Source organism: Trichechus manatus, unplaced genomic scaffold, assembly GCF_000243295.1.
Source record: "Trichechus manatus latirostris isolate Lorelei unplaced genomic scaffold, TriManLat1.0 scaffold00017, whole genome shotgun sequence".
Taxonomy (NCBI): Eukaryota; Metazoa; Chordata; class Mammalia; order Sirenia; family Trichechidae; genus Trichechus; species Trichechus manatus.
The window spans coordinates 15,206,422-15,233,917 of record NW_004443953.1 but is presented as its reverse complement, the minus strand read 5'-3'; the positions used below and the strand labels follow the sequence as shown (position 1 = coordinate 15,233,917).

Here is a 27,496-nt window from a genome sequence, read left to right as displayed (position 1 = left end):
TATCATAGTTGTGTCCTCCTGGCGTATTGATGCTTTAATCATTATATAGTGCCCTTCCTTATCCTTTGTGGTGGATTTTACTTTAAAGTCTATTTTGTCAGAGATTAATATTGCCACTTCTGCTCTTTTTTGAGTGATGTTTGCTTCATATATTTTTTTCCATCCTTTGAGTTTTAGTTTGTTTGTGTCTTTAAGTCTAAGGTGTGTCTCTTGTAGGCAGCGTATAGACAGATCGTTTTTTTAATCCATTCTGCCACTCTCTGTCTCTTTATTGGTGAATTCAGTCAATTTACATTCAGCGTAATTATTCATAGGTATGAATTTAGTGCTGTAATTTTGATGTCTTTTTTTGTGTGCTTTTGACAGTTTCTTTTTCCACTTAATTTTCTGTGCTGTGTCGTTTTTATGTATTTTTGTTTCATCTTTTTCGTTGTTGTTGATTTTGTATTTGCTGAGTCTTCATATTTTTCTTGTTTTTTATTTTGATGTGTCAGATTGTTAGTTTCCTTTTAGGTTACCTTAATATTTACCCTATTTTTCTAAGTTTAAACCAGTCTTTTATTTCTTTGTATTGCTTGACTTCCTCTCCATATGAAGAATCACTGTCTACATTTTTTAGTCCCTCTTTTTTGTTTTAATGTTCTGTCTTTCACATATTGACATCTCTATTTCCCTATTTTCACTGTTTTAGCTTTGGTTTATTTTTGTAACTTCCCTATCTGGGTTGATATCTGGTTGCTCTGTCTTCTTGGGTTGTTATCTGATGTTACTGATTTTCTAACCAGAGGACTCACTTTAGTATTTCTTGTAATTTTGGTTTGATTTTTGCAAATTCCCTAAACTTCTGTTTATCTGGAAATGTCCTAATTTCGCCATCATACTTGAGAGACAGTTTTTCTGGATATATAACTCCTGGCTAGCAATTTTTTTCCTTCAAGGCTTTATATATGTCATCCCATTGCCTTCTTGTCTGCATGGTTTCTGCTGAGCAGTCTGACCTTAGTCTTATTGACTCTCCTTTGTAGATGACTTTTCATTTATCTGTAGCTGCTCTTAAAATTCTCTCTTTACCTTTGGTTTTGGCAAGTTTGATTATGTCTTGGTGACTTTCTTTTGGGATCTACCTCATGTGGGGTTCGATGAGCATCTTGTATAGATATCTTCTCATCTTTCATCATATCAGGGAAGTTTCCTGCCAACAAATCTTCAACAATTTTCTCTGTATTTTGTTTCCCCCCACCCCCACCCTGTTCTGGTACTCCAATCACTCGTAGGTTATTCCTCTTGATAAAGTCCCACATAATTCTTACAGTTTCTTCATTTTTTAAAATTCTTTTATCTGATTTTTCCTCAAATAAGTTGGTGTCAAGTGCTTTATCTTCATTCTCACTAATTCTGACTTTCATTGCCTCAATTCTGCTCCTCTGACTTTCTATTGAGTTGTCTAATTCGGAAATTTTATTGTTCATCTTCTGGATTTCTGATTGCTGTTTCTCTATGGATTCTTGCAGCTTGTTAAATTTGTCATTATGCTCTTCTCTAATATTCTATTGCTTTGTCTGTGTGTTCCTTGGCTTGGTCTGCATTTTGATTGATCTCCTTCCTGATCTCTTGAAGAGTTCTGTATATTTAATATTTTGTATTCTGTCTCTGGTAATTTCAAGAAATTCTCTTCTTCTGGAAAATTTCTTGACTCTCTATTTTGGGAGCTTGCTGAAGCCATCATGGTCTGCCTCTTTACGTGATTTCATATTGAGTATTGTCTCCATGTCATCAATAAGTTATTACATATTTTTTATTTTATGTTTGTTTACTTTGTCCTAGCTTCTTGATTTGTTTTGTTTTGATATGCCCAAATAGGCTGCTCATGTGAGCTAGATTGATTATTGGCGCCTTTGAAGCTCTAACATCCTGTCATCAGGTGGTTAGATCTGTTACTAATTATGTGAGCACAGGATTCCATTTACTTTTCTTGTATGGATTCAGCTCAGGGCAGCAGGTTGTGGGTCACAAAGTGTGTGGTGCAGGCTCTCAACTACAGTCCTAGACTAGCATGGGTGACTGGTGTAGGCACAGGGATCTGGCTGCGGTAGGGGGGTCATGCGCTGAGCAAGGAAGGGGACTGACGGCTGCCCGAGTGTCTGAGAGGAAAGCGTCTCCCTGTACCCTGGAGCGCATAGGTGGGTGGGTTTTGCAGCTGGACTATGAGCACCCAGTGCTGTTAGCTGTAAGGACTGCGGGGCACCTCTTATTCCTAGACCCCTGTCGCAGGTGGCTAGGTCGTGTGGGTGGAGCCATCAGTCCTCAGGCCCCTGATGTGGGTAGGTGAATGCCTTGCTTAATGGACAGAGCAGTGTCAAATGTCATGAACCTGCCACCTCATAGCTGAAACAGTTGAAGTTAGACTTCAGGTATATACCCCGTTGTACTGTGGTAATGAGGGCCTACGCTGTTGAAATGGGCCCACAGAAGTCCATGCAGGGGGAAAGGCACTCAAAGTCCATGGACCCCTTATGCCTGTGCCTAGGCAAAGGAGCTATGCCTACCCTGAGTTCCTGGCTTAGGGGAGCCGGCAGATTATTTTTTCCCGTTTGTTAATTTGTTCCCTCTCCAGTGCCGGAAGAATGGCTCAGGGTGCATGCCAGGTCCTACTTCCGGCCCAGGGACTCTGCAGTCGCTGAAGCCATCCCAGACTCAGTGCAGAGCAGGGAGCAGGGAGGTAAATAGGAGAGAGTATTTTCCCAAAGGGGCGTGTTTTTGATCCGCACGGTAGGCCAGACGCAAGTGTTTATCTTTTGCTGATCGAGGGCTGCTTCTCACTGGTTCTGGATGCCTGAGTAGACTCTCTGCCGCTCGGTCTCTCCTGATGTGGAAAATGCCTCCCAAGCACCGCTGCTTGCCTCACCACGCACACGAGCTGATCTGACCTGAAGGGCTCTGGCTCCCGCCAGGTATGGTCTGGCAACTCCTTGCTGCTTCCGAACTGTCTCTTTCTCCTCTTCCCCCTAGCCCGATTCCTCAACTTTGCCTTTGATGTTCAGGGCTCCTAGATTGTCATATATAGTCGATTCACTTGTTTTTTCGGGTCTTTGTTGTAAGAGGGAGCACTGGAAGCATCTACTCTGCTATCTTGGCCCCGTCTGCTGTGTTTAAATTTTCCTATGAGAAATTAACTAGAGCTATAAACTTTCACCTAAAGCACAGTAAAAAAAGAAAGTTTTACAAATAACTTTCTAATGACTTACAGGTTTCTAATGATTTATAGTTAATTTCAGGGAGCCTCACAAAGGTAAGCACGTTTCTATTTCTAACTAAGTTCATATTACAAAACACATATGTGTTTTGAGACCATAATAGTGCCTTATGGGATTTGAGAGCACCATAGAAACCTACAGAACTCTTTCCAACTGTTTTTGGCTGCTACTCATTCTAAGAAATGTATTTCACTTCCTACCCAGTGTACCCCAATAGATACTGAAATATAATTTTCAGGAAACAATATTTACCCTTAACACGAATGAAGTGAGCGAGTATTTTCTATTTTATTTTATTATCTTAAAATGCCAGTCATGATCCACTAAATTGATTTGATGACTCACTAATGTATTGTGATTCACAGTGTGAAAAACATTGGACTAGTCAACCTTCAAGAAGATTCTTTTTTTTTAAAAGAATTCTTCTAGCTACTATTAGGATTTTCCTAATCTTCCCAATGATCAGAATTCTGTTTTGCCTCTCAGTATTTACTTAGTATGCAGGGCATTATGTTGCATGGCATGTGTGATGAAGAGGAAAACCTTAAATGGCTGGTAAGACTTCTGGCTAGAGCTAATTCAAACATTATTGAGAAGCAAGTTTATTAATTTCTTGTTATTTTTGGGAAAAGGAAATATACAGGAAGATACAGATATGCATTATTGGATGGGTAGGAGAGCTCCTGTACTCATATATTTCACTCTTCTTCTGTTAAAAAACCCATTACCTTCGAGTTGATTCCAACTCACAGCAACCCGATAGGTCAGAGTAGACTTGCCCCATTGGGTTTCCAAGGAGCACCTAGGTGGATTTGAACAGCCGACCTTTTGGTTAGCAGCTGTAGCTCTTAACCACTATGCCACCAGGGTTTCCTAGTCTGTTAAATGCGGCTATTAATGCTTGCCGTCGCTCTGACAAACAGAACCAAATCAGACAATGGATGTGAAAGCACTTTGAAAACCAACGTTTCATCACTATTATGTGATACCAAGAAGAAAGACATGCTTCAATGAAGCTCTAGTGAGGTAGTGTCTCGGTATATTTAAAACTCACTGCTCGTATACAACTGCTACGTTAAGTTCCTCAGACACCAATGACTACACCACAGCCGCGAGACTCTCTGAAGACCTTGGAAACCGTACACTTCTCGTACACATGCCAAGAGTCTCACGCCACATTTGAGCGCCTCCCTCCATCCGCGCATGCTTAAGCGTGGCTACCGCCTACTCTCTGGGTTGGGCAGAACTCGGAGGGCGGAGGGCGGGCCATGTGAGGTCTAGTGACGTCATCTACGGGCGTCCAGGGTGACCGGACTTGCAGCGGGCTTCCTAGACTCGGCGGCGCTGCCGGCTGTAATCGCTGGATACCGGAGGGCGGAAGTGCAGCAGGGCTCGGCTCCGACCTCCGCGCCGGTACTTTCTGCGGCTGCGCGGGCTCTCGGGACTCTGGTTAGCGCGCCTCTGCGGACACTGTGTCTGGCAACCAGCCTTGCTGCCTTGCCAGCGCTCGGGACCCAGGCGTCTCCGCTGGTGTAAGAAGCCGGAGAAGGAGCCGGCACTTCGGGTAGGGGTTGTATGTGTCTGCTAGTTAGAGGAAGTACCTGGAGGAGGACTGGGAAAGGGCCGGGTAGGTGTGGTAAGAAGGAGGGGCGAGTGGCCGGCTAGAGGAACGCTCCTATGGTGGTGATGGCGGGTGAAGGTGGTTCCGCGGGCAGAGGTGGGTTTGGCGAGAAGCCGCCTCCGGAGCTCTTGGGCCTGCCGGAGGGTGCGGCCTGTGCGGTCTCTCGGGGAATATGCCCCAGACTAAGGTAGGAAACCCAGTGTTTTATCGCAGGCTCTAGAGTTCAGTTCAGGACCTGCATTTATTTGTGGAGGAGTTATTTAAACTATTATTGGTTTACAGTGCAGTCTGATTCTAACCTAACTCGATAGATATTTTCTCCAATTTATAGTCTCAATGGCAACCATTAAGTGTTATTTTATTAATAACGTTTAATGTTAACAAAGCCATTTTCTTTTGGCAAAGCACTTTCACATACTTTAGTTACGCTTCAGGTTATTTTCAAGTCACACTTGAACTTCAGGAACCTAGGGAATCGGGGTTGGTTCTAGATTTTTCTGAGCCTTGGGGAGAGGCACTGCATGTTTTCGGCAAGAGTCAGAACCCAGGGGCCACCAAACAGCAGCTGAACTTTCAACGCCTTCCAGAATTCACTTGATTGCTTGGAACTGGAGAGTGTTTGGATCTGAACTGAACTATTTGTAATTTCCGTAGAGGAAGTTGCTGGTTGAATTTTGAATTTGAAAATAAGGATGTGTGTTGGGCTGAGGGTAGTAGTTGAGAGGAATTTTAGAATTTACACTATGTTTGAACATGGGCTTTGATCGTCAAAGGTATGCTGATTAAAATTGGAGAAAGATGAACAGAATGGAGATGGATTTTTACAATAATGTGTACACTTAAAGTGTGGGTAGGCTTGATTAATTTAACAAATATTGAGTGTCTGCTCTGTGTGGGGGCACTGGACAAAACAGAAAAAACAGTGAACAAAATAAAAAAAATCGCTGCCATCAATGAAGTTCACTTCGCCCCAGGAGGGGCAAAGAAGATGTTAATACAAAAATGAAATATGTGTCAGTAGTGAAAAGTGCTATAGACGAACGTAAAGCAGTGAAGGAGAATGGGGAATGCTGATGGTGTGGGTAGGAAGTTGCATTGGTGGCCTCCAAAAAGATATTTGAGCTGAGACCTAAAGGTGATAAAGAAGGGTGGAAAACACCATCAGACACAGGAAAAGCAACTACAAAGGCCCTGAGACAGGTACATATCAGCTAGTTTGACTGGAACAAAGCAAAGGGGAAAGAAGTAGTAGATAATCAGATTTGAAAGATAGTGAGATAGGGCCAGGTCATATAGCGCCCTGCAGGACTTTGTAAGAACTTTGGTTTTTACGTGTTTTGAATGAGATGGGAGAGTTTTGAGTAAAGGAGTAAACTGATCTGATTTGTGTTTTAAGAGGATCTTTCTGATTGTTATGTTGATTGTATGCAGCAGGGGTAGAAAGAAGAGACACTTCAAGTGTGGGTAGGCTTGATTAATTTAACAAATATTGAGTGTCTGCTCTGTGTGGGGGCACTGGACAAAACAGAAAGAAAAACAGTGAACAAAATAAAAAAAATCCCTGCCATCAGTGAAGTTCACTGCAATTATCCAGATTAAAGGTCAAGATGTCTTAGATCGGTGTGGTTATAGTGGACCTACTGCCATCTAGTCAATTCCAACTCATAGCGACCCCGTAGGACAGAGTAGAACTGCCCCATAGGGTTTCCAGGGATTCAGACTGCCAGCTTTTTGGTTAGCGGCCATAGCTCTTAACCACTGCGCCAGCAGGGTTCCTCAGTAATAGCTGAGGTGGTGGGAAACATCCGGTTTCTAGACTTATTTCTAAGCTACAGTGTAGGTGTATAAGAGGGGTCAAGGATTACAATAAGGTTTATGGCCTGAGCAACTAAAGAATGGAGCCCTTGAGGTGGAGCAAAAGGCTAATGCAGTTACCTGCTAACCAAAAGGTTGGAAGTTCAAGCCCACCCATAGGTGCCTTGGAAGAAAGGCCTGGCAATTTAATTCAAAAAAGTCAGCCATTGAAAACCCTATAGAGTACCGTTCTACTTTGACACACATTGGGGTTGCCATTAGTTGGAGTTGACTCAACAGCAATTGGTTTTTAACTAAAGAAGGAAGTTGCCACTTAGTAAGATGAGGAAGACCACAAGAAGAATGGGGAGAACATCTGAAACCATGTTCCGTTTTGAACAAGTTAAATTTGAGAGGCTGTTAGATTTCCAAATGGATTTATCAATATGTAGTACTGGAGTACAGTAGGGGTGTCTGGGCTGAAGATGTGAATGTGGGAATTGTTAATATATAAGTGATATTTAAAGCCATACCATCAGTTAATGTATAAGTGGTATTTAAAGCCATACCATCAGTCCCTGAAGAGGGACATCATGCTTAGTAAAGTAGTGGGTCAGCGAAAAAGAGGAAGACCCTCAATGAGATGGATTGACACAATGGCTGCAACAATGGGCTCAAGCATAACAACGATTGTGAAGATGGCATAGGACCAGGCAGTGTTTTGTTCTGTGTTGTGCATAGGGTTGCTGTGAGTTGGAACCAATTCCACAGCACCCAACAGCAACAACAAAGCCGTAAGAGAGATCCTTTAGGGAGTGGTTCAAGGACTGAGCCATAGGGCTCTTAACACCCCCTCCTTCCCTGTGAAGTCTGGGGACTCTTCAGTAAAACTCTTAAGAAACACTGATATATTATAACATGATAGAAGGAAATAGGAAGCAAGGCCATTAGCTGAGAGAGGAGAAAGAAGGAGGTGTAAAAATGAGAAGGAGAAGATATGAAATAGAGATCTAGGACAGTGAGAGAATAAATGGACTAGGGAAGTGTAGGAACACCAGGCAGAACTCAGGGCCCACTTTGGAGGTTAGTGTTAGTGAATTCCAAGGGAAACCAGCCAGCATAGATTATTATTTCTAGATGTTTAAAAATTTACTTCTAGTAGGTACTTGATATTTTAAGTAATTTCTAGGTACTTGGGGATTTTTGTCAGCAAAATAGCTGCAGATATTAGGTTAGCCTTTCTTGGAATGTAGTGTGAAAGGGACTGTTAATTATGGATTATATATTTTTTTGAATCATACCTTTCTGTGTCTTTTTCTGAATGACTTATATTGTTCACCCAATATTTTTGGGCACCTACTCTGTTTCAGGCACTGAACTAGATGCAGAGAATACAGTAGTCAAGAAGATATAGCCCTGTGTCTCAAGAAGCTTACTTCTAATAGATTGCATCATAGACTGGGATTTCTATGCTTACAAAACATTGCCTTCAAATTGGATGGATGGCGATGATGGTGTAGTGTAGTGTATGTAGGAGAGGGAAAACTATATTTCTAAAATATTGATCTTTGTTGAATTTAAAGCACGGTTGTATTGATTTGGAAACGAGCTTAGGTAGAAACATTTTCTGAGTGGCTAGTGTAATTTCTGGATTTATATATTTTATGTTTTTGGTCATTAAACAAAAATTTCAGAGCCTGCTATGTACTAATTATGCTAATATTTAGAGATTCAAAGGTAAATAATGACTCAGTTGCTGCTCTCAAATAACTCAAAGTTCAGTGTGGGGAGGAGGGCCAAGAGAGAGATAAACAGATAACTAGAATACTTTTTAGTAAGTGCTCTTTTAGAGGTAATGAGACTGGATGCTGCCAAGGGGAAAGCTTCCCAAGGAGCTGATGTTAAACTGACTCTTAAAGAGAATTAAGAGTTGGTCAAAGGGATAAAAGGGGAAGAGTAGTCTGGCAGAGGGGCCTTGAAAGCATGAGGAAACCACGTATTAACAACGTATACCATTTGAATGGTTACTATGTGCTAAACACGCAACAACCCTGTGAAATTGGGAGTCCCTGGGTGTGGTGCAAGTGGTTAATGCACTCATCTGCTAACTGAAAGATTAGAGGTTGGGGTCCACCCAGAGATGCCTTGGAAGAAAGGCCTGGTGGTGTACTTCTGAATAATCAGCCACTGAAAACCCTATGGAGTATGGTTCTACTCTGACACACATGGGGTCACCATGAGTTGGAATTGACTCGTGAAATTAGAATATCTTCATTTTACAGATGGGAGGCTCAGAGAGGTCAGGTTGGTTGTTCGAGGACACACAGCTAATAAGTGGTAGTCAGACTCTAAATCATATAATTCTGATTCCACCGGCCCTTACTGTATTGCCTGCTATCAGCATTTAGATCTTCTGTGCCCTTGTTCTTTATCCCTCAGCCAGTTTTTCCCCAAGTTTTATTTATTCTTTTTGGAAAGACTCATAGCTTTTCGTATCAATCCATTGCTACCATAGTCTTAAAAAAAAAACCAAACCCATTGCGGTCAAGTCAGTTCCGACTCACAGCAACCCTGTATGTGTTAGTTGCTGAAATTGCTTCCTGGCTAGCCTCTCTGACTAGGCTCTGTTTCTGTGTATTGCTACCAGATAGTTATTTTTATTTCCTCATTATAAAACCTTACAGGCTCTTTAGGCCTGTTGGTTGAAATTGAGACCTCTACAGTCTTCCACTTGGTGTGGTTCATGTCTAGTCTCATTTTACAGATTTGACATCAAAGGACTACTAATGGTGTTTACTTCTCAGCACTTAACATGTGGTTCAGCACTATATCAGACATTTTATAGAATTTTTTTTTTTCCCAGAACAACCTGATGAATTGAGTATTACTAATTCCATTTCAGAGATTAAGAAAATTGAGGTTTAGGAAGTAAAGTGACTTGTCTACGGTCCCATGCCAGAGTAAAACATGTTATAGTGTCAGCGCTTTCATTATCTACTACTGCTCCCAACCCAAAGGTTTCTAAAAAGCTGGCATACACATTGCTTCTGCCCACCTCCTGCCTTTGCTGATGCTAGTTTTCCCTGCTGGGATTATTTGTCTTCCTCTGTTTGTCCATATTCTACCCATTCTTCAAGTTCCATATCTTTAAAAATTCTTCTCTGAGCACTAGAGGATATATTAACATTTCATTTCTTTTTTCTTCCCGTTATGAAAGCCGTCACAAAGTAACATTTAATTATAACTATATAAATCATATGTAGTTATATATAATATGTATATTATATAATATATAATATATATTATGTATATAATATATATAATTGTATATAATTATAAATATATAATTAATTGTATTTTAGAGTTAGAAGAGACTGTGACAGTATAGTATGATGGAAGGAATATGAGATTGGAAATCTGGCTGAGGATGTGACTTCTAGTTTTGGCTGTACCGTTTATTAGCTACAAGATTTTAGAAAATTCATCTAACCCCTCCATCTCAAATTCATCATAAAATGGGGATATATAGGTTTGCTGTGTGTATCAAGCGTGAGATAATGTAAAATGTACAGTGTTTCAGGAGTTACTTGATATTTAAGGTAGAATATAATCCATTATTACCTAATTATTATCTAATCTGACCTGCTCTTGCCTCACTTTTTGGAATTTTGTTTGGTTCCATAATTTTCCCTTATATATTGTCTTTCCAACTAAATTCAAATTCAGTGAACATTTTTTAGTAGCTAATATGTTCCAGACACTTTGCCATGTACCAGAGATAAAAAAATGAGTGAGGCATGATCCTTTTCCTTGAGGGAATGCATCACAGTGTGCTGGCAAATAAATATTTTTCGTATAAGCTTATAAGTGCTGTAATAGAGCAAAGATAAAGGTGCAATGAGGAAACTGGAATCTGTTAATTCTGCCTGAGACATGCATAGAAGAGAGACTATTTTGAGCTAGGTCCTGAAGGATGACAAAGTTGGAAGACAAGATGGAGAACGCTGATTTAGGGTAAGGAACCACTAGCATGAGCAAAGCCCTGGAAAGGACATGAAAGTACATAATATGTTTAGTAGATTTAGAGATAATACCTTCTGTGCAGTGACTGAGGTTTTATTATTTTTTGTATTCCCTGAGCACCTGCCACAGAGCTGGGCATATCAAACTATTAAATATTTATTGACTCTATATTGAGTATTGCTAGCTGTGTTCAGTGCCTAAGTTTTAGCCATTGGTTTCCTTAAGAACTGTCTGTATAGGATCAGAGTGACAACAGCCACGCAGATTAGATGGGAACCTTAGGGGGCAGTGAGTTTATGTTAATGGGGGAGGACCAACTCAGAAAAGGAGGGTGAGAATGGTTGTACAATTTGAAGAATGTAATCAGTGTCACTGAATTGTACATGTAGAAAAAGGTTGAATTGGTGTATGTTTTGCTGTGTATGTTCTCAACAACAGCAACAAAATAAAATTTAAAAAAGGAAGAATTCTTGTTTATATTATATAATGCCTGTGGTTATTCTTAGTTCTTGAAATCTTTATAACTTTTAAATGTTTGAGTCATGCTCTGTTATTTCTGTAAATTATAATGGTAGCTACAGTGGTATTTACTGTTTTAAATATTAATTCATTTAATTCTCATGTCTCTCTTATGTGATAAGTGTTGTTATTCTCATTTTCCAGATGAGAAAAACTGAGGCACAGAGTTAAGTGACTTACCTGAGGTCACACAGTAAATTGTGAAGCTAGGTTTCAAATCCAGGCAGTCTGGTTCTACAGTCCACACTTTTAATCCCCTCACTGTAGTGCCTCTCAAGAGTTAATTCTTGTTTTTCTGCCTGTGTTTAAAAGGAGTGTTGAATACTCACATCCTTTTTTTAATTCACGTATCAGTTTTTCTTATAAATTTTTTAGTTATGTGTATTTAGTAGACTAGTGATGCTTTCTTAAATAATTCTTTATAGGTGAACATTTATTAATATTGAAAGATTAACATTTTACAGTCCTATACATTTGGGCCTGTGTATTTTGAGGTAGTAAGTAGCTTTGTTTGCAGTTTTCATAAATCTGGTTTGCAGAATTTGTTTCACAAAATTTGTATTGACTCCATCCACATTACACTGTTAGCTGTTTAGGTCCTATGAGAAATGTATACATAAGAGTTAATAGTGTATGGGAAATAAGGTACCAATTTATCTTTCACTAGTTTTTTACCTAAAATCCCACTGCATAACTCTGGTAAATTGGGCTGGAACACAGGACTTTAATACCAAAGCCTGTAGTTGGAGTCTTGAGGGAGCCCCGGTAGTTAAGAGCTTGCCCGCTAACCAAAAGGTCTGTAGTTCGAATCCACCAGATGCTCCTTGGAAACTCTATGGTCCAGTTCTACTCTGACCTGTAGGGTCTCTATGAGTCGGAATCAACTCGACAGCAATGGGCTTGGTAGTTGGAATCTTGAGGTGTTCTCCCTTCCTGTAAGTCCAAACTCATATCACTGTTGTGGGGGGAGTTCTCCCAGAAATAAGAGGGAGACAATGGCCATTTCTTTTTACTGCTGTTGACATATAAAAGGAAGAAGCAGAAGAGAATGCTAGAGAAAGAATGAACAGGATGTTCAAAGGTATTCCCACCTGGCAGCGTAGAGAAGGGAGACGAGAGCCATACCCATATGCATCATATTTTGGTTCATGGTGATCCCTGCCTATTAATACACCCAGCTCAGATGGTGTCCTGGAATCTGACCAGTCAGATTATTATTTCTTCTTGGGGGAGGAGAGTAGCTGGGAAGAAGGGAAGAGCCTGTGAAGATGCCTTTTCTTAGGTGACCATACCCACTTTAATTTTGAATTGCCTTTTGCGTTGTATTTTCTACCCATTTCTTCTGAGAAGAAAAAATCATGCAATGTAGTTATTGGTAGTGACTTTTCAACCTTGAAATCATATTTAAATGTTCATGAAGTCTGTTAGGAGAGGAGCTTTTGCCTCAAGTTGTTTTCTCTTTGTGAGCAAGAGAAGATTCTGCCAGTTGTAGCTATTGATTAATTAATTGGCTGTATCATGGTTATAGACCCTACTTACCACTTTTATTTTGGATAGAATTTTGGATTTGCTATAAACCCAGAGTTCATTATTCACTGCCACTAATAAATTTATTTAAAAAGAGCGAGCTATTAATGTAATCAGAAGTCTTGCCTATTTTCAGTGAGTTAATTTTGTATGATTTATAAACTTGTGAATTTTCTGCTGAATGCAGAAACTTGGTATGTTGCATTTGAAGCCTGTCAGGGCGAAATTCTATGCAGTTTGAATGCATGTATCATTTGCTTGAAATAATGACTTTTATGGATATATTTTAATAAAAGTTAAAATACTGTGGTATGTTGGAAGGAGCATGGACTCAGTTCAGGGGACCAAAATTCTTAACCTGATTTGACCATTTTATAAGCATTTAACCAATGCTTTTGTGAGTTTGGCAGATTTTTTTTTTTTTTTTTTAACCTCTTTCTGTTTATTTATGACATTCCATCCAGTTGACCTCTGCGGTATTAAAAGATACCTTTTAAATACAGTAATGCAAAGTTCAGAACTCTACTTGAGTTTTTCTCTCGTTGTCTAATTCATTTATGGCAGTCTTAATGCGCTTGGCCTTGGTCAGTAGAAGAAAAAAAGAAAACAAGCTCCTTGACTAATTTGGTGTTAATAATTGATGTTTGGCTAAACTAATATAGTTATTTAAAGTATTTTCACAGTATATATTATGATAAATTATGAATTAGCTAGCCTTTGAAAGATGGGAAATACTATTTGGGTAAGTAGAATATTGAATCTCTGTATCCAGGTGCCACTATGGAGTTAACTCTAAGCATTTATTATCAACAGTGTTTATTTCAGCATTTACTAGTACAGTATACTGTGCTGTTATTTAGTTGTAGAATATTAATACTGGAAGACACTTGTCTATTACAGAAGTCAAAAGCATGCCCTTCTACCATACTCGGAATATTTCAGTTTGCAGATTTAGTGCTAGGTTTATGGTATAGGGAATATTCTAAGAGGTCAGAAAAGAAACATTTCTTGTTTCATTGGAGAGAATTGTGAGCTGAGTTTGAATAGGTGAAAGAAGAGCGTACTAAACAAGGGGAATGGGACACAGAGCAAGGTGTTTGGGGAGTCAGTTTTACTGAAGGGTTACTATAAAGAAATGTAAAAAATAAGACTGGAAATACTGGTGAGAACAAATTGTGGACTGGATGAAATCTAGAAGGGGTGATAAGTTTATACAGAGAGTTTTCCAAAATGTGAGATGTGTATTTTTGCAGGCGGAGACAGAGCTATCTGGAGTAGATTGAATATATTGGATGGGGCAGGTAATTGTGGAAATAAGATCCTTTGGAGTTAGGCTGTATGCGATCATTAGAACACAGGTGAAGTGTTCACTTTAGGTAAGCGATAGATGACTCTTCTGGGCTTTGAGAGAAGGATGCAAGTAGAGTTTCACTTTGGCAGTGGTTCATTACTTGCATACACTAGCATATGTAATTTTGAATTGGTTACTTCCATGATCTCTTTAATAAAGAACAGTTCTGCGTTTACAATTTGCTGTACTCCTACTTGCATTTATTCTAAAGAATGCCAGTCACACAATTTTTTGAAGTGAATAATCTTTGTGGCATTTATTTTTTTCCTATAATTTTTCTTTGCTTCATAGCAGGCTCATTCATCCTTGCAAGGATCTGACTAATGCTCTTTATTTTGTTTTCAGTTTGGCTTTAGTTGGAAAAAGAACTTAGCCTATATGTACCTCTTTAACCATTGGAAGAATGACAGATGACAAAGATGTGCTTCGAGATGTGTGGTTTGGACGAATTCCAACTTGCTTCACGCTATATCAGGATGAGATAACTGAAAGGGAAGCAGAACCATATTATGTAAGTATGTTGATGGTGGTAAATGGGATATTTAACGTTGACCATTTTTGTAAATAAAGCTCTAAGTACCTGAAGACTGTCATCTAACATATTATATACAATTAATACATTCCCATTATAATGTATTATATACATTAATACATTCCCATAATTTTTTCCCATTATGGGAAAAAAACTAGAAAACAAAGATAAGCCAAAAAAAAAAAAAAAAAGGAAATAAAAATCCCCTATATCCTACCACCCAGAGGGGAAAAAAACTGCTGTTGATATATTGATATCGGATCTTCTTGACTTTTTTTTATGCATATGTAATGATGTTGGAATCATAAGCTATGTAATGTTTTGTAACAGGAAGCTATTTTGAAAATAATAGGTTCAGCTATAATTCTGTTGTACTTAGGTGCTTCCAGGCAACTATTTAACAAAGTTAATTCTGTAGTTCAGTGAACATAGGAATGTGCATATGTGTGTGTATTCATATGTTCATTGAGGTAATATATATTCAGTATATAATGTATATGTTTATATATATTATAAACTGCTGTGTATAGACTTATAGGTTTGAGTTAATGGATTATCTGTTCTAAAAAAGAGTTTAAAGTATGTTCTGATTTTAGTGTGCCTTTTTTCTTTTTCTAAGTGCACATATAATCCAAGCTCATGCATCTGTCAGTCAGAGATGATAGTATCCTGCCTATTTATTGGCAAAGGGACAAAGACATTTTCATTTGCCTTTCTTCTAGTTTTTTCTTTTTGTGTCTGAGGTGCACATAATATTGTTTACCCAGAGAGGATGTGGGAAAGTGGAAATGTATGGGTGGCAATGGAATATTTCTTCTGTTTCACTTTAATAAAACTTGCCCTTCATTTTCTCCCTCATGTGTTGAGAGGCAGCACTACTCCTCAGCCTGCTGTAGCTGTGGGAAGTCAGACTGCTGGAGGAAGCTACTTAAGGAGCCAGTTCACTAACTTTTTGGGTACAGGAACTGTTTCATTTTTCTCTGTGGGTCCTTAACATCTGGCTTGGGTCGTGCAAGTAGTAGATACTCAGTGAACGAAAACTTCCTCAGACTCATGTTGGGATTTTGTTTTAAATTGTCTTTTTGGATTTTCTTTTTTGAAATACACGTTCAGACAAAGTTGGCAGTCTTTGCTTAGGTATATTTCAGTCATTTTAACTTTGGAAATCTCAACAATTTTTTGCCATTAGAAAAACTTCCATGGTTAAAAAGAAAGTGTGGTCATAGTTATTTTCAGAAGAATTTCATTTGTTAGATGTATTTTTTCTATTCTCCTCTGCAGTTTGGGGTAACTATATTGTTTTGTTGGCAACCCAGTTTTTGCTGTTTTAATTAAAACTTTCAACCTTGAGTGACTTTCTAATAGTATCTAAACAAAGGGGTGTATCTGTACAGTCATTCAAAGTGGAAAAAACTGACAAATAATATGATTTTAGTGTGTTTACTTCTAAATCAGACTCTGATGTTTGACTTCTGTTTTAAAAAATCCAACTGAAGAATACATTATTTTTATTCCTTCATATCTGATCTCTTTAAATATGAAAAGGCTGTTGTAAGAACTATAGTGTAAGCTTTCCAGCTGTTTCTAATCAAATTGAAAATGGCAAAAGTGTTGGGATAACCATAGGAGGAAGAGGGTGATTTTCTCTTGTAGGTAATTGTTTTTATACTCTTAATAATCTTTCTTAATTCATCATTTCTTAATTTGTGCTTTTGAAGAATATTGGGTAAAAGGCTTGTGTTAGTCATGTAGTGCTGCTATAACAGAAATACCCCAAGTGGATGGCTTTAACAAAGAGAAATTTATTTCTTCACAGTAAAGTAGGCTGAAAGTCCAAATTCAGGGCATCAGCTCCAGGAAAGCCTTTCTCTCTCTGTCGGCCTTCTTATCAATCTTTCCCCGGACTAGGAGGTTCTCCACACAGGGACCATGGGTCCAAAGGACGCACTCTGCTCCCGGCCCTGCTTTCTTGGTGGTATGAGGTCCTCTGTCTCTGCTTGCTTCCCTTTCCTTTTATCTCTTGTAAGATAAAAGGTGCTGCAGGCCGCACCCCAGGGAAACTCCCTTTACGTTGGCTCAGGGATGTGACCTTAGTAAGGATGCTATATCAAAAACGAAAAAAAACCAAACACTTTGCTGTCGAGTCAGTTCTGATTCATAGCAACCCTATAGGACAGAGTAGAACTGCCCTATAGAGTTTCCAAGCAGCGCCTGGTGGATTCAAACTGCCAACCTTTTGGTTAGCAGCTGTAGCACTTAACCACTACGCCACCAGAGTTTAAGGATGTTATAATCCCACCCTAATCCTCTTTAACGTAACATTACAATCACAAAATGGAGGACAACCGTACAGTACTGGGAATCATGGCCCAGCCAAATTGATACACACATTTTTTGGGAGACATAGTTCAATCTATGACAAGGCTTATCATAAATATTAAACAAGAAACTAGAGTTTAAAACCATATGGTATAATCCAAATTTTGCTTTCTCAGCACGTACATATATACTTTTATAAAGTAATATATACAGGAAGAAAATATACAAAAACATGAACAATGGTTAGTCTTAGAATTATAGATGAGCATTTTGGTGCCAGGAAACCCTGGTGGTGTAGTGGTTGGCAGTTCGAATCCACCAGGCATTTCTTGGAAACTCTCTGGGGCAGTTCTCCTCTGTCCTATAGGGTCGGTATGAGTCGGAATTGACTCAATGGCAACAGATTGTGGTTTTTTCTTTAATTTTATTTTGGTGCCAATGTAGTTGTAGTTCAGATATGTCTTAGTTGTAGATGAAGCTTTCAAATATTTTTAATTGCTTTGGTTTATAATAATGGTAATGTTTTAAAGATTCTGGATGAAAAAATGAGGTAAAAAATACTACAGCCTGAGAGCCAATAAACCCCTTTCCCAGACATTCCCCAAAGCTCAGGTAAGGTGACATTAACAGGGTTGTCACTGTGGCCTGAGGAGTCCAGAGTCCATTTATGCTCAGGTGGATTGCACTAAGGAAAGGTAAATGGGAATGTACTTTAATGTTTATAATGCTTACAGCTTATTTCTTAAAAACTGGATTTTAAAATAGCCACTCGTATCAAATTTGCAAATTAAATATTCAAAGAGTCTCCTGGAATTTTCTGTTTCTGTTGGAAAAGAATATTAATGTTAAATGCATTCATGCATATTTCTGTATTTTGATTTGTTGTCTGTGCACATAAATATTTTTGCCTATATCCTCTATTTAGATCATTGAGAATTATGTGTTATTTTGCAGGGATTATTGGGAAGCAAATTTAAAAACTAGGCAACTTTTTAGTTTTTATTGTTTCTGTTATAGTCATTTAAATTGTTGCTTTTTATTTAGATTATCCAATATAAAACCACACACACTCATTTGTATTCGTATTTTGTGACTTGTTTGGAGGAAATCACGTAGACAGATGGTCATCATCTCACAACCTTAAACACTGCCCACCAATCCTTTCATGTTTCCTTAGTCAGCTGTCTCTTCCCTTCTCTACTATGAGTGTTTGAAATCTTCTGTACTTTATTTAAACCTCTGAGCCCTGACCTCATCCTTCACTGTTAACAAGTGACCTCACTTCCTACTTCACAAAGAAAATAGAAACCACAAATAGATAGGACCTCCCTTAACTTTGTCACCAAATCTACCAAACCTATCTGCATTCACATGCATTTACTTCTCCTTTCCGGTTAGAATGAAAGAGGTGTCTTTCCTTTTAGACAAGGCCTAACCCTTTGTTTATGTTCTAAATCACATCTCCTGCCTTTTCTGGAAGCTGGTGGTATCTCATATTCTCCCACCCCCATCCCTGCCTTCTTGCTTTAATTTATTTTCAACTTCTTCCTATCTACTGGCTCTTGCTTCACAGCACTTATATTGTCCTATCCTAAAACAGTCCTCTGTTGACCCCATCTCCCTGTGGTGTTCCCTTCCCCGCCAGACTTCTTGGAAAAGTTGTCTCTGCTCATTGCCTCCTTCTATTTCCTATGACTTAGTTCTCTATAACCACATTTTCACACTATTCCCGCAAAAGTCACTAAAGTCATCTCTTTGCCAAACCTGGCACATATTTTTGAATTCTCATTTGTTTGATCTCTCAGCATTAGGTGGTATTTTCTACATCTTATGATACTTTTCCTCTCTTGCCTCTGAAGTGCTTCATATTTCCTGATTTTGCTTCTGCCTCTCTCTCTCTCTTTTTTTTAAGTCTCTTTTGCTAAATCTTTCTCCTTTGCTTCTTCTTAATGTTGGCCTTCCTTAGGGCTATGCTGCCTTCTTGTTTTTTTTTTCTTTACTTTACTTTTTACCCAGGAGCTTTCATCCATTCTTAGGATTTTGTTGAGCATTATATGTTGACAGCTCCCAAGACTTCTCTCCTGAGCCTCAGACCTGTATATCTTACTGCTGGATATCTTCAATGAGATGTCTTGAAGGAATTCAGACTGAGTTTGTTTGAAACTGGACTTGTCTTCACCTGCAGAAAACCTGGACATTTGCTGTCATTCCCTTCTTATTTTAGCAAGTAGACCTACCATCCATCTGATTAATTACTCGTGTCAGAAACCTGGCAATCATTTTTTGACGCTTCCTTTTCCCATACCCATGACATCCTGACAGTAATTAGTCTGACTGACTTTACATCTCAGATCTCTCTCCAGCTTACCCACTTTCTTATGCCTATTGCTACCACCCTGGTCCAGACCACCATCTAAAAATTGTTGAATTGCATAGCACTAATTTTCCTGCTTTCGTTTTTGCCCTCTTCTCTGCATTTTCCAGTCTGCAGTTGGAGTGATGTTTTAGAAACACATACCTGATTTTGTCATTTGCCTGCTTAAAACCTTTAGGGGCTTTTCATTATCTTCAGTATCCTTAATATAGTTTATAATGCTCTCTGTGATCTGGCCCTTTGCTATTCTGTCCCACCTCTGCATTTCTACCATAATCAATTTCTTACAGTTCTCTCAGATGTGTAGGCTTTGTCTCTCTCTGTTTACTCCATGCCTTGTCTCTTGTAGTTTCCTCTGTCTTGAATGGGCAAAAGTGTCCTCAATTTGTACATATACCCAGACACCCACACCCATTCGTGTTTGGTTCTTTCTGGTTTGTCTTTTGACTCTTGCCTTAAAATATATTTTCTGTCAAGCCTTCCCTGAGCCCCTAGATTAGGTTAAATCCCTTTGCTATTTGCTCTTATAACATTCTTTACTTCCTCTTTGCTAGCATTTATCACATTTGTAATTTTGTTTTTGGTATCTGTCTTCCTTTCTAGCCTTTAAGCTTCATGAAAGGAGGTATTCTGTGTCTTATTCAATGCTCTGTCTGCGTTCCTAGTATGATGCCTCACACATTGGAATGGAGCAGAATTCTAGTACATTTCCATTCTATTTTTATCCTATATTAGTAAATCTCTAATTTTATAATTGAAAATTGTTGGACAAAATATGATTTGGTATAAAGAAATAATACCACAGGTTACTTTTTCAGAAACATGTATTCCATACAACTGTGTAAAACAATCCCTTACAAGCTGTATGTAGAAAAAAATGAATAACTGTGTTGTCCTCACTGAATACTTCAGAAACCCATTCACTGCTGAATACTTTATAAACCTATCCGTACACTGCTGACTCATAGCGACCCCATAGGGTTTCCGAGGCTGTAAATCTCTGCAGAAGCAGTCTGCCACATCTCTCTCCTGTAGCCCCTGGTGGTTTTGAAACGCCAACCTTTCAATTAGCCAGTCAGTCAATCGCTTAACCACTGTGCCACCAGGGCTCCATGAATACTTTATACTAGTGACCAATGCTAAATGAGGAACAAGAGAACAGTGCATTGCCTGTAACTGACGGTATCCCCAGATGGGTTAATCCTTTCCCTGTTAGAAGAATTTAAAATAAACAAATGAGATATACCTAAGAAAAACAATGAGTGATATGGTCTGGAGGTAAAAGGCGGGATGATGTCTTTTCACTGTTACTTTCTTTTCATTTTTACCTATGTAAATATTTACTAGATAAGTTGTATCTGTATCTACTCAAGCATGACGTTAGAGTTATTTCTTAGTGTTACAATACATATATCGCTGTAGATTACCCCCATAGGCCAATTTGAAAAAGAAGATTCGAGCGCTAATTCTGCTTTTCAAAAAGAAAAGACTTTTTTTTAAATTAATGTTTTTGGTTCTTTGGCCCACTTAACCTTTGGCATCTCTGATTCATGCAACAAATGTTTTTTGTGCACCTACTATATAAAGCAGGCACTATTAAACATCGGGAATGTAGCGATGAACAAAACAGACAAAAATCTCTGTCCAAATGGAGCTTGCATTCTGATTTTTTTCTTATTCTAAAAAGAAGTTTTTGTTTCATGAGAATCATTTATGAATTCCTCAGCAATTGTGATTAAACCCTAGGCATGTAATACAGTACTCTCCAAAGTTAGGCGGTGATATCTGTACTCTAGTTCTGATGTGTCTTGTTTGTTAGCATCTCCATACAGTATAGATTATGATGTAATACCCAACAGTCATTTTAAATTTAAGTTTTGGATTTAATAATACAGAACTTACTAGACTAGTAGTTTATACTTGTTTTTAAAAATGCCTAATTACCTTGCTTTTTTAATGTCTTTGAGATGTCCTTATCACATCTGTATTGATTCTTTCATTTCTGACTCCAGGGAATCTTTTCTTTGCCTTCTATTTAATAGCATGTGATTTTGGCCAGTTATTTAATTTAAGCTGTATGTAAAATAGAGGTGATACTTCCGTAAAACATCTAGTGTTTTTCCTTATATATAGGAGGTATTAGTTTCCTTTTTCTTTTATAATCATATTCTAGTTGTTTCTTTTTAAAAGAGGAACATGTGTTCTCTTGAAGCCAAAGTACTATCCAACAGCTTATTCAGAGTATCAGTATATTCTGTACCATACTGGAGCATGCTAACTACCTCCTCTTTCTCCACACCTCTACACCCCACGGCCCCAGGGCCTGTTATCTTGGTCTTCAATGATTACATATCAGTTCTTTCAACCAGTATATTTCTCTGGGTATATTCGCCAGCCCAGTAGCTCTACTTGATTTGCTGATCAAAAGACATCACCCTGAATAAGCAGCGTGGAGAATGGTGTAGAGTTAGATTTACAAAGGAGCTGAAAGAGAGTAACAAAAAATTGATACCAGCAAAGGAAGGCTTAGGAAAGGAATAAATACATGAAGTTTTGCTTTCTCCCTTTTCTCTTTGGGTTATTTATATCAATTATGAACAGTTTTCTAAAATTCGCTTTCATGGTTCCTTTCTGAGTACTTTTCCTAAGTGAAAAATATTGGGGAACTTCACATTATTCAAGTTGAAGGTTTACTTAGTCCAACATTCCCTCCCATACTTTTCTCTGCCGAAAGTCCAAGTAGGGCCAGCCTCCATAAGGACAAGATTGAGGGAGTTGTTAGATAGTGGCAGGGTCATTAGTCTACCAGCTTTGTACCCTAAGCTTGTGCTTTATGGTAGTTTAAAGATTTAAATGTGTAGCTCGAAAGACAAAAATCACCTCTACCTTACCTTTTCCCTTTTTTTTTCTTTTCTGCCGTTGCAGCATTTTTTACATGTTCAGTTCAGTGATGTTAATTACATTCATCCTGTTGTTCAACCATCACCCCTTCTTTCCTTCACTTTCTTCATTAGTATTAACAGAGTCTATTCTGACTGATTTCCAGATATTCCATGCTTTTCCAGGCCTTCATCTCCTTATGTAATATCGCCATAACAGTCTTCTGTCTATAATCTCATCTTCTTTTGTTTTTTTAATGTACAGCTGCTAGACTGTTCCTTGGGTACTGTTTTCCTTCTGTTTGTAGTATCATCGTGAGTCTCTGTTCATCAAATGAAAATTTCTGTTTGACCTTTAAAGGCCTTTCTGTTGCTGCCGTAAAATATTTTTATAAGCACTTTTTAATGAGTATTTTTCTACCTCCACTTTATTTTGCCCTCATATAAAAGTATGTCTTTGTTTTGGTGTTCTTGTCCATTGCAACTAAATCTAATACACAATAGGTTATCAATTGAGAAGGCGAGATTGATAAGGCAAACATCAGGACTAAGTTACTTGTCTTAGAGCAGTTTAATTAACTCAGGTGAATCATTTTAATTTTAAGTTAAATTTAGTAGCACTAATGAGTATCTTAAATACAATGACAGCTGATTACATTGTATTTTTATTTGGAAAAAGGGTTACAGAAAGACTATAGAAAGATACGTGTTGTTTATTCTAGGCATTTATTCTGTAAGCTGTACTTAAAGTAATGACCCCATAAGAAAATTTAAAATGTCTTAGTCCCTTTGATTTTCTACAAAAAGCAATTGACTTTGTGTAGAATATTCAAAATAGTGCAAAGAAAATGGCTGTTTTCCTTAAAATTCAAAAACCTATTTAGTATATACTTTTTTGAAAAAATAACTAGTAAATAAATATGGTTTTACAAATTTTCATTTCAGTTGCTTTTGCCAAGAGTAAGTTATTTGACGTTGGTAACTGACAAAGTGAAAAAGCACTTTCAGAAGGTTATGAGACAAGAAGACATTAGTGAGATATGGTTTGAATACGAAGGCACACCACTGAAATGGTGAGTGAATTTTTCTGCATTATTAAGCATTGAGTATATGCTAGCTTTAAAAAGGTATAGTGCCCTGAAGCAATTGTAAAAAAAAAAATTCTGTAAAGAAAGAAATCACTGGTTTAGCTCATACCTTGTTAGAATATTAAATTGAAAACATTTTTGCCTTCTGTTTGGATGCATGCACGACTGGACAGATTCATATGCTTTCGGTAATTTTTTTTTTTTATGTGGCCCAATAATAATAATATACTTGGTTATGGGGATTTTTGCAGATTTATTTAAAAGTCCCTTATTAGTAAGTTGTCTTTATGACACTATTAAATTTTGCTTCTATCTCCAAAAATTTTATAATATGTCTTTATAAACAGGTAATTACCTAAAATGACATCTTTCAAATTTACTGCCACATTTCGTTAACCACTGTGCCATAAGCATTCTTGTCTAGGCTTAATTTAGTACTTTAAATGTATTGATCCCTTTTTATTTGAAAAATAATTTTTATTTTATATTTTATTGAAAATAAGTCCTAAATCTGGCCTTATCTGTATGCAGATGGTATTTCTTTTGTTCTTCCTCTATTATAGAGATTTAATTCATTGTGCTTCCAAAAATATTTAATGAAATTGGAGAAATTACAGAGAGAAGAATATAAAAAAAGATGCAAGGTATTGAAATGCTGCCATATCGATGTAGTTAAATGAAACATATACAGACTGAGATGATATTTAAATGAAATGAAAAATACAAATTGGTTAAAAATAGACTTACTCTCTGAGACTACTAAGAGTTTTAAAAGAGATTTAAGACAAATAAAGGCGTATTTAATAGGTATTTAATAAGTGTAGCTGACCTAAATTCAAGGACTGGTATAAGCAAGGAGTGAACTTTTGAAACTCACTTTGTGCTGCTGAAATCCCAAGAGAGGAGATTGTTCATAATGATTTAGAAACATTTGAAATGATATTTTATATTGAGTTATGGGTCAGGTCTCTCACTTTTTGCAGTGGTCCTGGGAAGGGATGACAAAATTCTCTTTTTATAGCATTCTTTTTTAAATCCACATAGAATACTGAGCTTCCTGATCATAGACTTGTGACCGTTCTTCAATAGTCTTGAATAGTTTTAGACCTTAGGCAGCATAGATGAGACCGATGCTTTCTGTTTCTTTTTATTCCTTAAAAGAATTGGAGGTTTTGGAATGAGAGGGTGGCTTAAAAGGAGTGTAAGAGGATCAAGGATCAGGAAAATAGAAGGAAAGGGAGAGTAGGGAAAAGGTTGTGGGTGAGTAGCTTATATAATGTGGACTAACAAATAGAATATATCCATGTACTGGGTAGTGCCAGTGGTTAAGGCAGTCATTCGGCTCCTAACTGAAAGGTTAGGTGTTTAAGTCCACCCAGAGATGCCTTGGAAGAAAAACCTGATGATCTACTTCCAAAAAATCAGCCATTGAAAACACTATAGAGCACAGTTCTGTTCTGACACACATGGGCTCACCATGAGTCGGAATCCACTCTAAAGCAACTGGTTATGTACTTGACACTTCTGTCTATGAAAATTATATCAAAATTGTATTGCTTTATGTTCATTAGTTATAGATTACCATAGTTTGTGAATCTAACACAGGGCTTTTCAATTTTATCGTTATAGAGATTCTCAACAGAGCACTGTTGACGTTTAAGTAGATCATTCTTTGTTGGGGCAGGGGTACCCTGTACATTTTCTTTTCTTTTTCCCATACAAAAATTTATACATACATTGTTATGTGACTATAATTGCTGTCCCCATATTGTAACAGCACACACCTCCTTTCCACCCGATTCCCCATGTCCATTCAACCAGCTCCTAACCCTCTCTTCCTTCCTATCTCACCTCTGCACAGAAGCTGCCCATTTAGTCTCTTGTATCCGCTTGAGCTAAGAAGCACACTCTTCACAAGTACCATTTTATGTCCCATAGTCCAGTTCAATCTTTGTCTGAAGAGTTGGCCTCAGGAGTTGTTTTAGTTCTGGGTTGACAGAAGGTCTGGGGGCCATGCTTTCTGGGGTTCCTCCAGTCTCAGTCAGACCATTAAGTCTGGTCTTTTTACTAGAATTTGAGTTCTGCACCTCACTTTTCTCCTGCTCCATCCAGGACTCTCTGTTTTGTTCCCTGTCAGGGTGGTCATTGGTGGTTGCTGGGCACCATCTAGTTCTTCTGGTCTCAGGCTGATGAAGTCTCTGGTTTATGTGACCTTTTCTGTCTTTTGGGCTAATGCTTTCCTTGTGTCTTTGGTGTTCTTCATTCTCCTTTACTCCAGGTGGTTGGGACCAATTGATGCATCTTAGATGGCCACTTGCAAGCTTTTAAGACCCCAGACACCACTCACCAAAGTAGGATGCAGAACATTTTCTTAATAAGCTTTGTTATGCCAGTTGACCTAGGTGTCCCCTGAAAGCAGACCAGACCCCTACCCTCACTACTCTGTCCCTCAAAGTGTTTGATTGTATTCAGGAAACTTCTTAACTTTGGCTTAGTCCAGTTGTGCTGACCTCCCCTGTAGTGTATGCTGTCCTTCCCTTCACCTAAGATAATTCTTACCTAGTATCTAGTTAGTAAATAACCCTCTCCCTTCGTCCCCACTCTCATAACCATCAAAGAATGTTTTCTTCTGTGTTTAAACCTTTCGTTGAGTTCTTATAATAGTGGTCTTATACAGTATTTGTCCTTTTGTGACTGAATAAATTCACTCAGCATAATGACCTCCACCTTCCTCCACGTTATGTTTCACAGCTTCCTCATTGTTCTTTATCATCGTGTAGTATTCCATTGTGTGAATATACCATAATTTGTTTATCCATTTGTCCGTTGATAGGCACCTAAGTTGTTTCCATCTTTCTGCTGTTGTAAACAGCACTGCGGTGAACATGGGTGTGCACATATCTATTCGTGTGACGGCTCTTATTTCTTTAGGATACATTCCAAGGAGCAGGATAGCTGGATTGTATGGTACTTCTATTTCTAACTTTTTAAGGAAACGCCAAATCGATTTAGAAAGTCGTCGTACCAGTTTACATTCCACCAACAGTGTGTAAGTGTTTCAGTCTCTCCACAACCTCTCCAGCATTTATTATTTTGTGTTTTTTGGATTAATGCTAGCCTTGTTGGGGTGAGATGATATCTCATTATAGTTTTGATTTGATTTCTCAAACGGCTAATAATTGTGAGCATTTCTTCATGTGTCTGTTAGCTGCCGGAATATCTTCTTTAGCGAAGTGCCTGTTCATATCCTTTGCCCATTTAATTGGGTTATTTGTCTTTTTGTTGTTGAGGTTTTACAGTATCTTGTAGATTTTAGAGGTTAGACGCTGTTAGGATTTGTCGTAGCCAAAATTTTTTTCCCAGTCTGTAGGTTGTCTTTTTATTCTTTTGGTGAAGTCTTTTGATGAGCATAAATGTTTGATTTTTAAGAGCTCATATTATCTAGTCTCTCTTCTGGTGCTTGTGTATTGTTACTTATGGTTCGTATTGTGTTTATGCCATGTATTAGGGCTCCTGGCGTGGTCCCTATTTTTTCTTCCATAATCTTTATAGTTTTTGATTTTATATTTAAGTCTTTGATCCATTTTGAGTTAGTTTTCGTGCATGGTGTAAGGTATGGGCCTTGTTTCAGTTTTTTGCAGATGGCTATCCAGTTATGCCAGCACCATTTGTTAAAGAGACTGTCTTTTCCCCAATTAACAGACTTCGGGCCTTTGTCAAATACCAGGTGCTCATAGGTGGATGAATTTATGTCTGGATTCTCAATTCTGTTCCATTGGTCTATGTATCTGTTGTTGTACCAGTACCAGGCTGTTTTGACTACCGTGGCGGTATAATAGTTTCTAAAATCAGGTAGTGTGATGCCTCCCACTTTGTTGTTCTTCTTGAGTAATGCTTTACTTATTCGAGGCCTCTTCCCTTTCTGTATGAAGTTGGTGATTTGTTTCTCCATCTTATTAAAAAATGCCTTTGGAATTTGGATCGGGATTGAATTGTATCTGTAGATCGTTTTGGGTAGAATTGACATTTTCACTGTGTTGAGTCTACCTATCCATGAGCAAGGTATGTTTTTCCACTTATGCAGGTCTCTTTTGGATTCTTGCAGTATTGTCTTGTAGTTTTCATTGTATAGATCTTTTACGTCTCTGGTTAAATTTATTCCTAAGTATAGTATCTTCTTGGGGGCTATTGTAAATGGTACTGATTTGGTGATTT

The 27,496-nt window shown here is 38.1% G+C and overlaps 1 protein-coding gene across 3 annotated transcripts in view; it reads left to right on the top strand.

Annotated features, from left to right (window-relative positions):
- Nucleotides 1–4,558: 4,558 nt before the first annotated feature.
- The window catches only part of ATG5 (autophagy related 5), a 171,003-nt gene continuing 148,065 nt past the window's right edge, over nt 4,559–27,496 (top strand). Inside the window, exons 1-3 of one of the 3 annotated variants that reach the window (XM_023727615.1) lie at nt 4,676–4,818; nt 14,435–14,600; nt 23,139–23,266. In XM_023727615.1, the coding sequence (XP_023583383.1) occupies nt 14,493–14,600; nt 23,139–23,266 (236 nt within the window). In that variant the 5' untranslated portion in view covers nt 4,676–4,818; nt 14,435–14,492. The other 2 variants (XM_012554419.2, XM_023727616.1) reach the window with 2 other exon arrangements.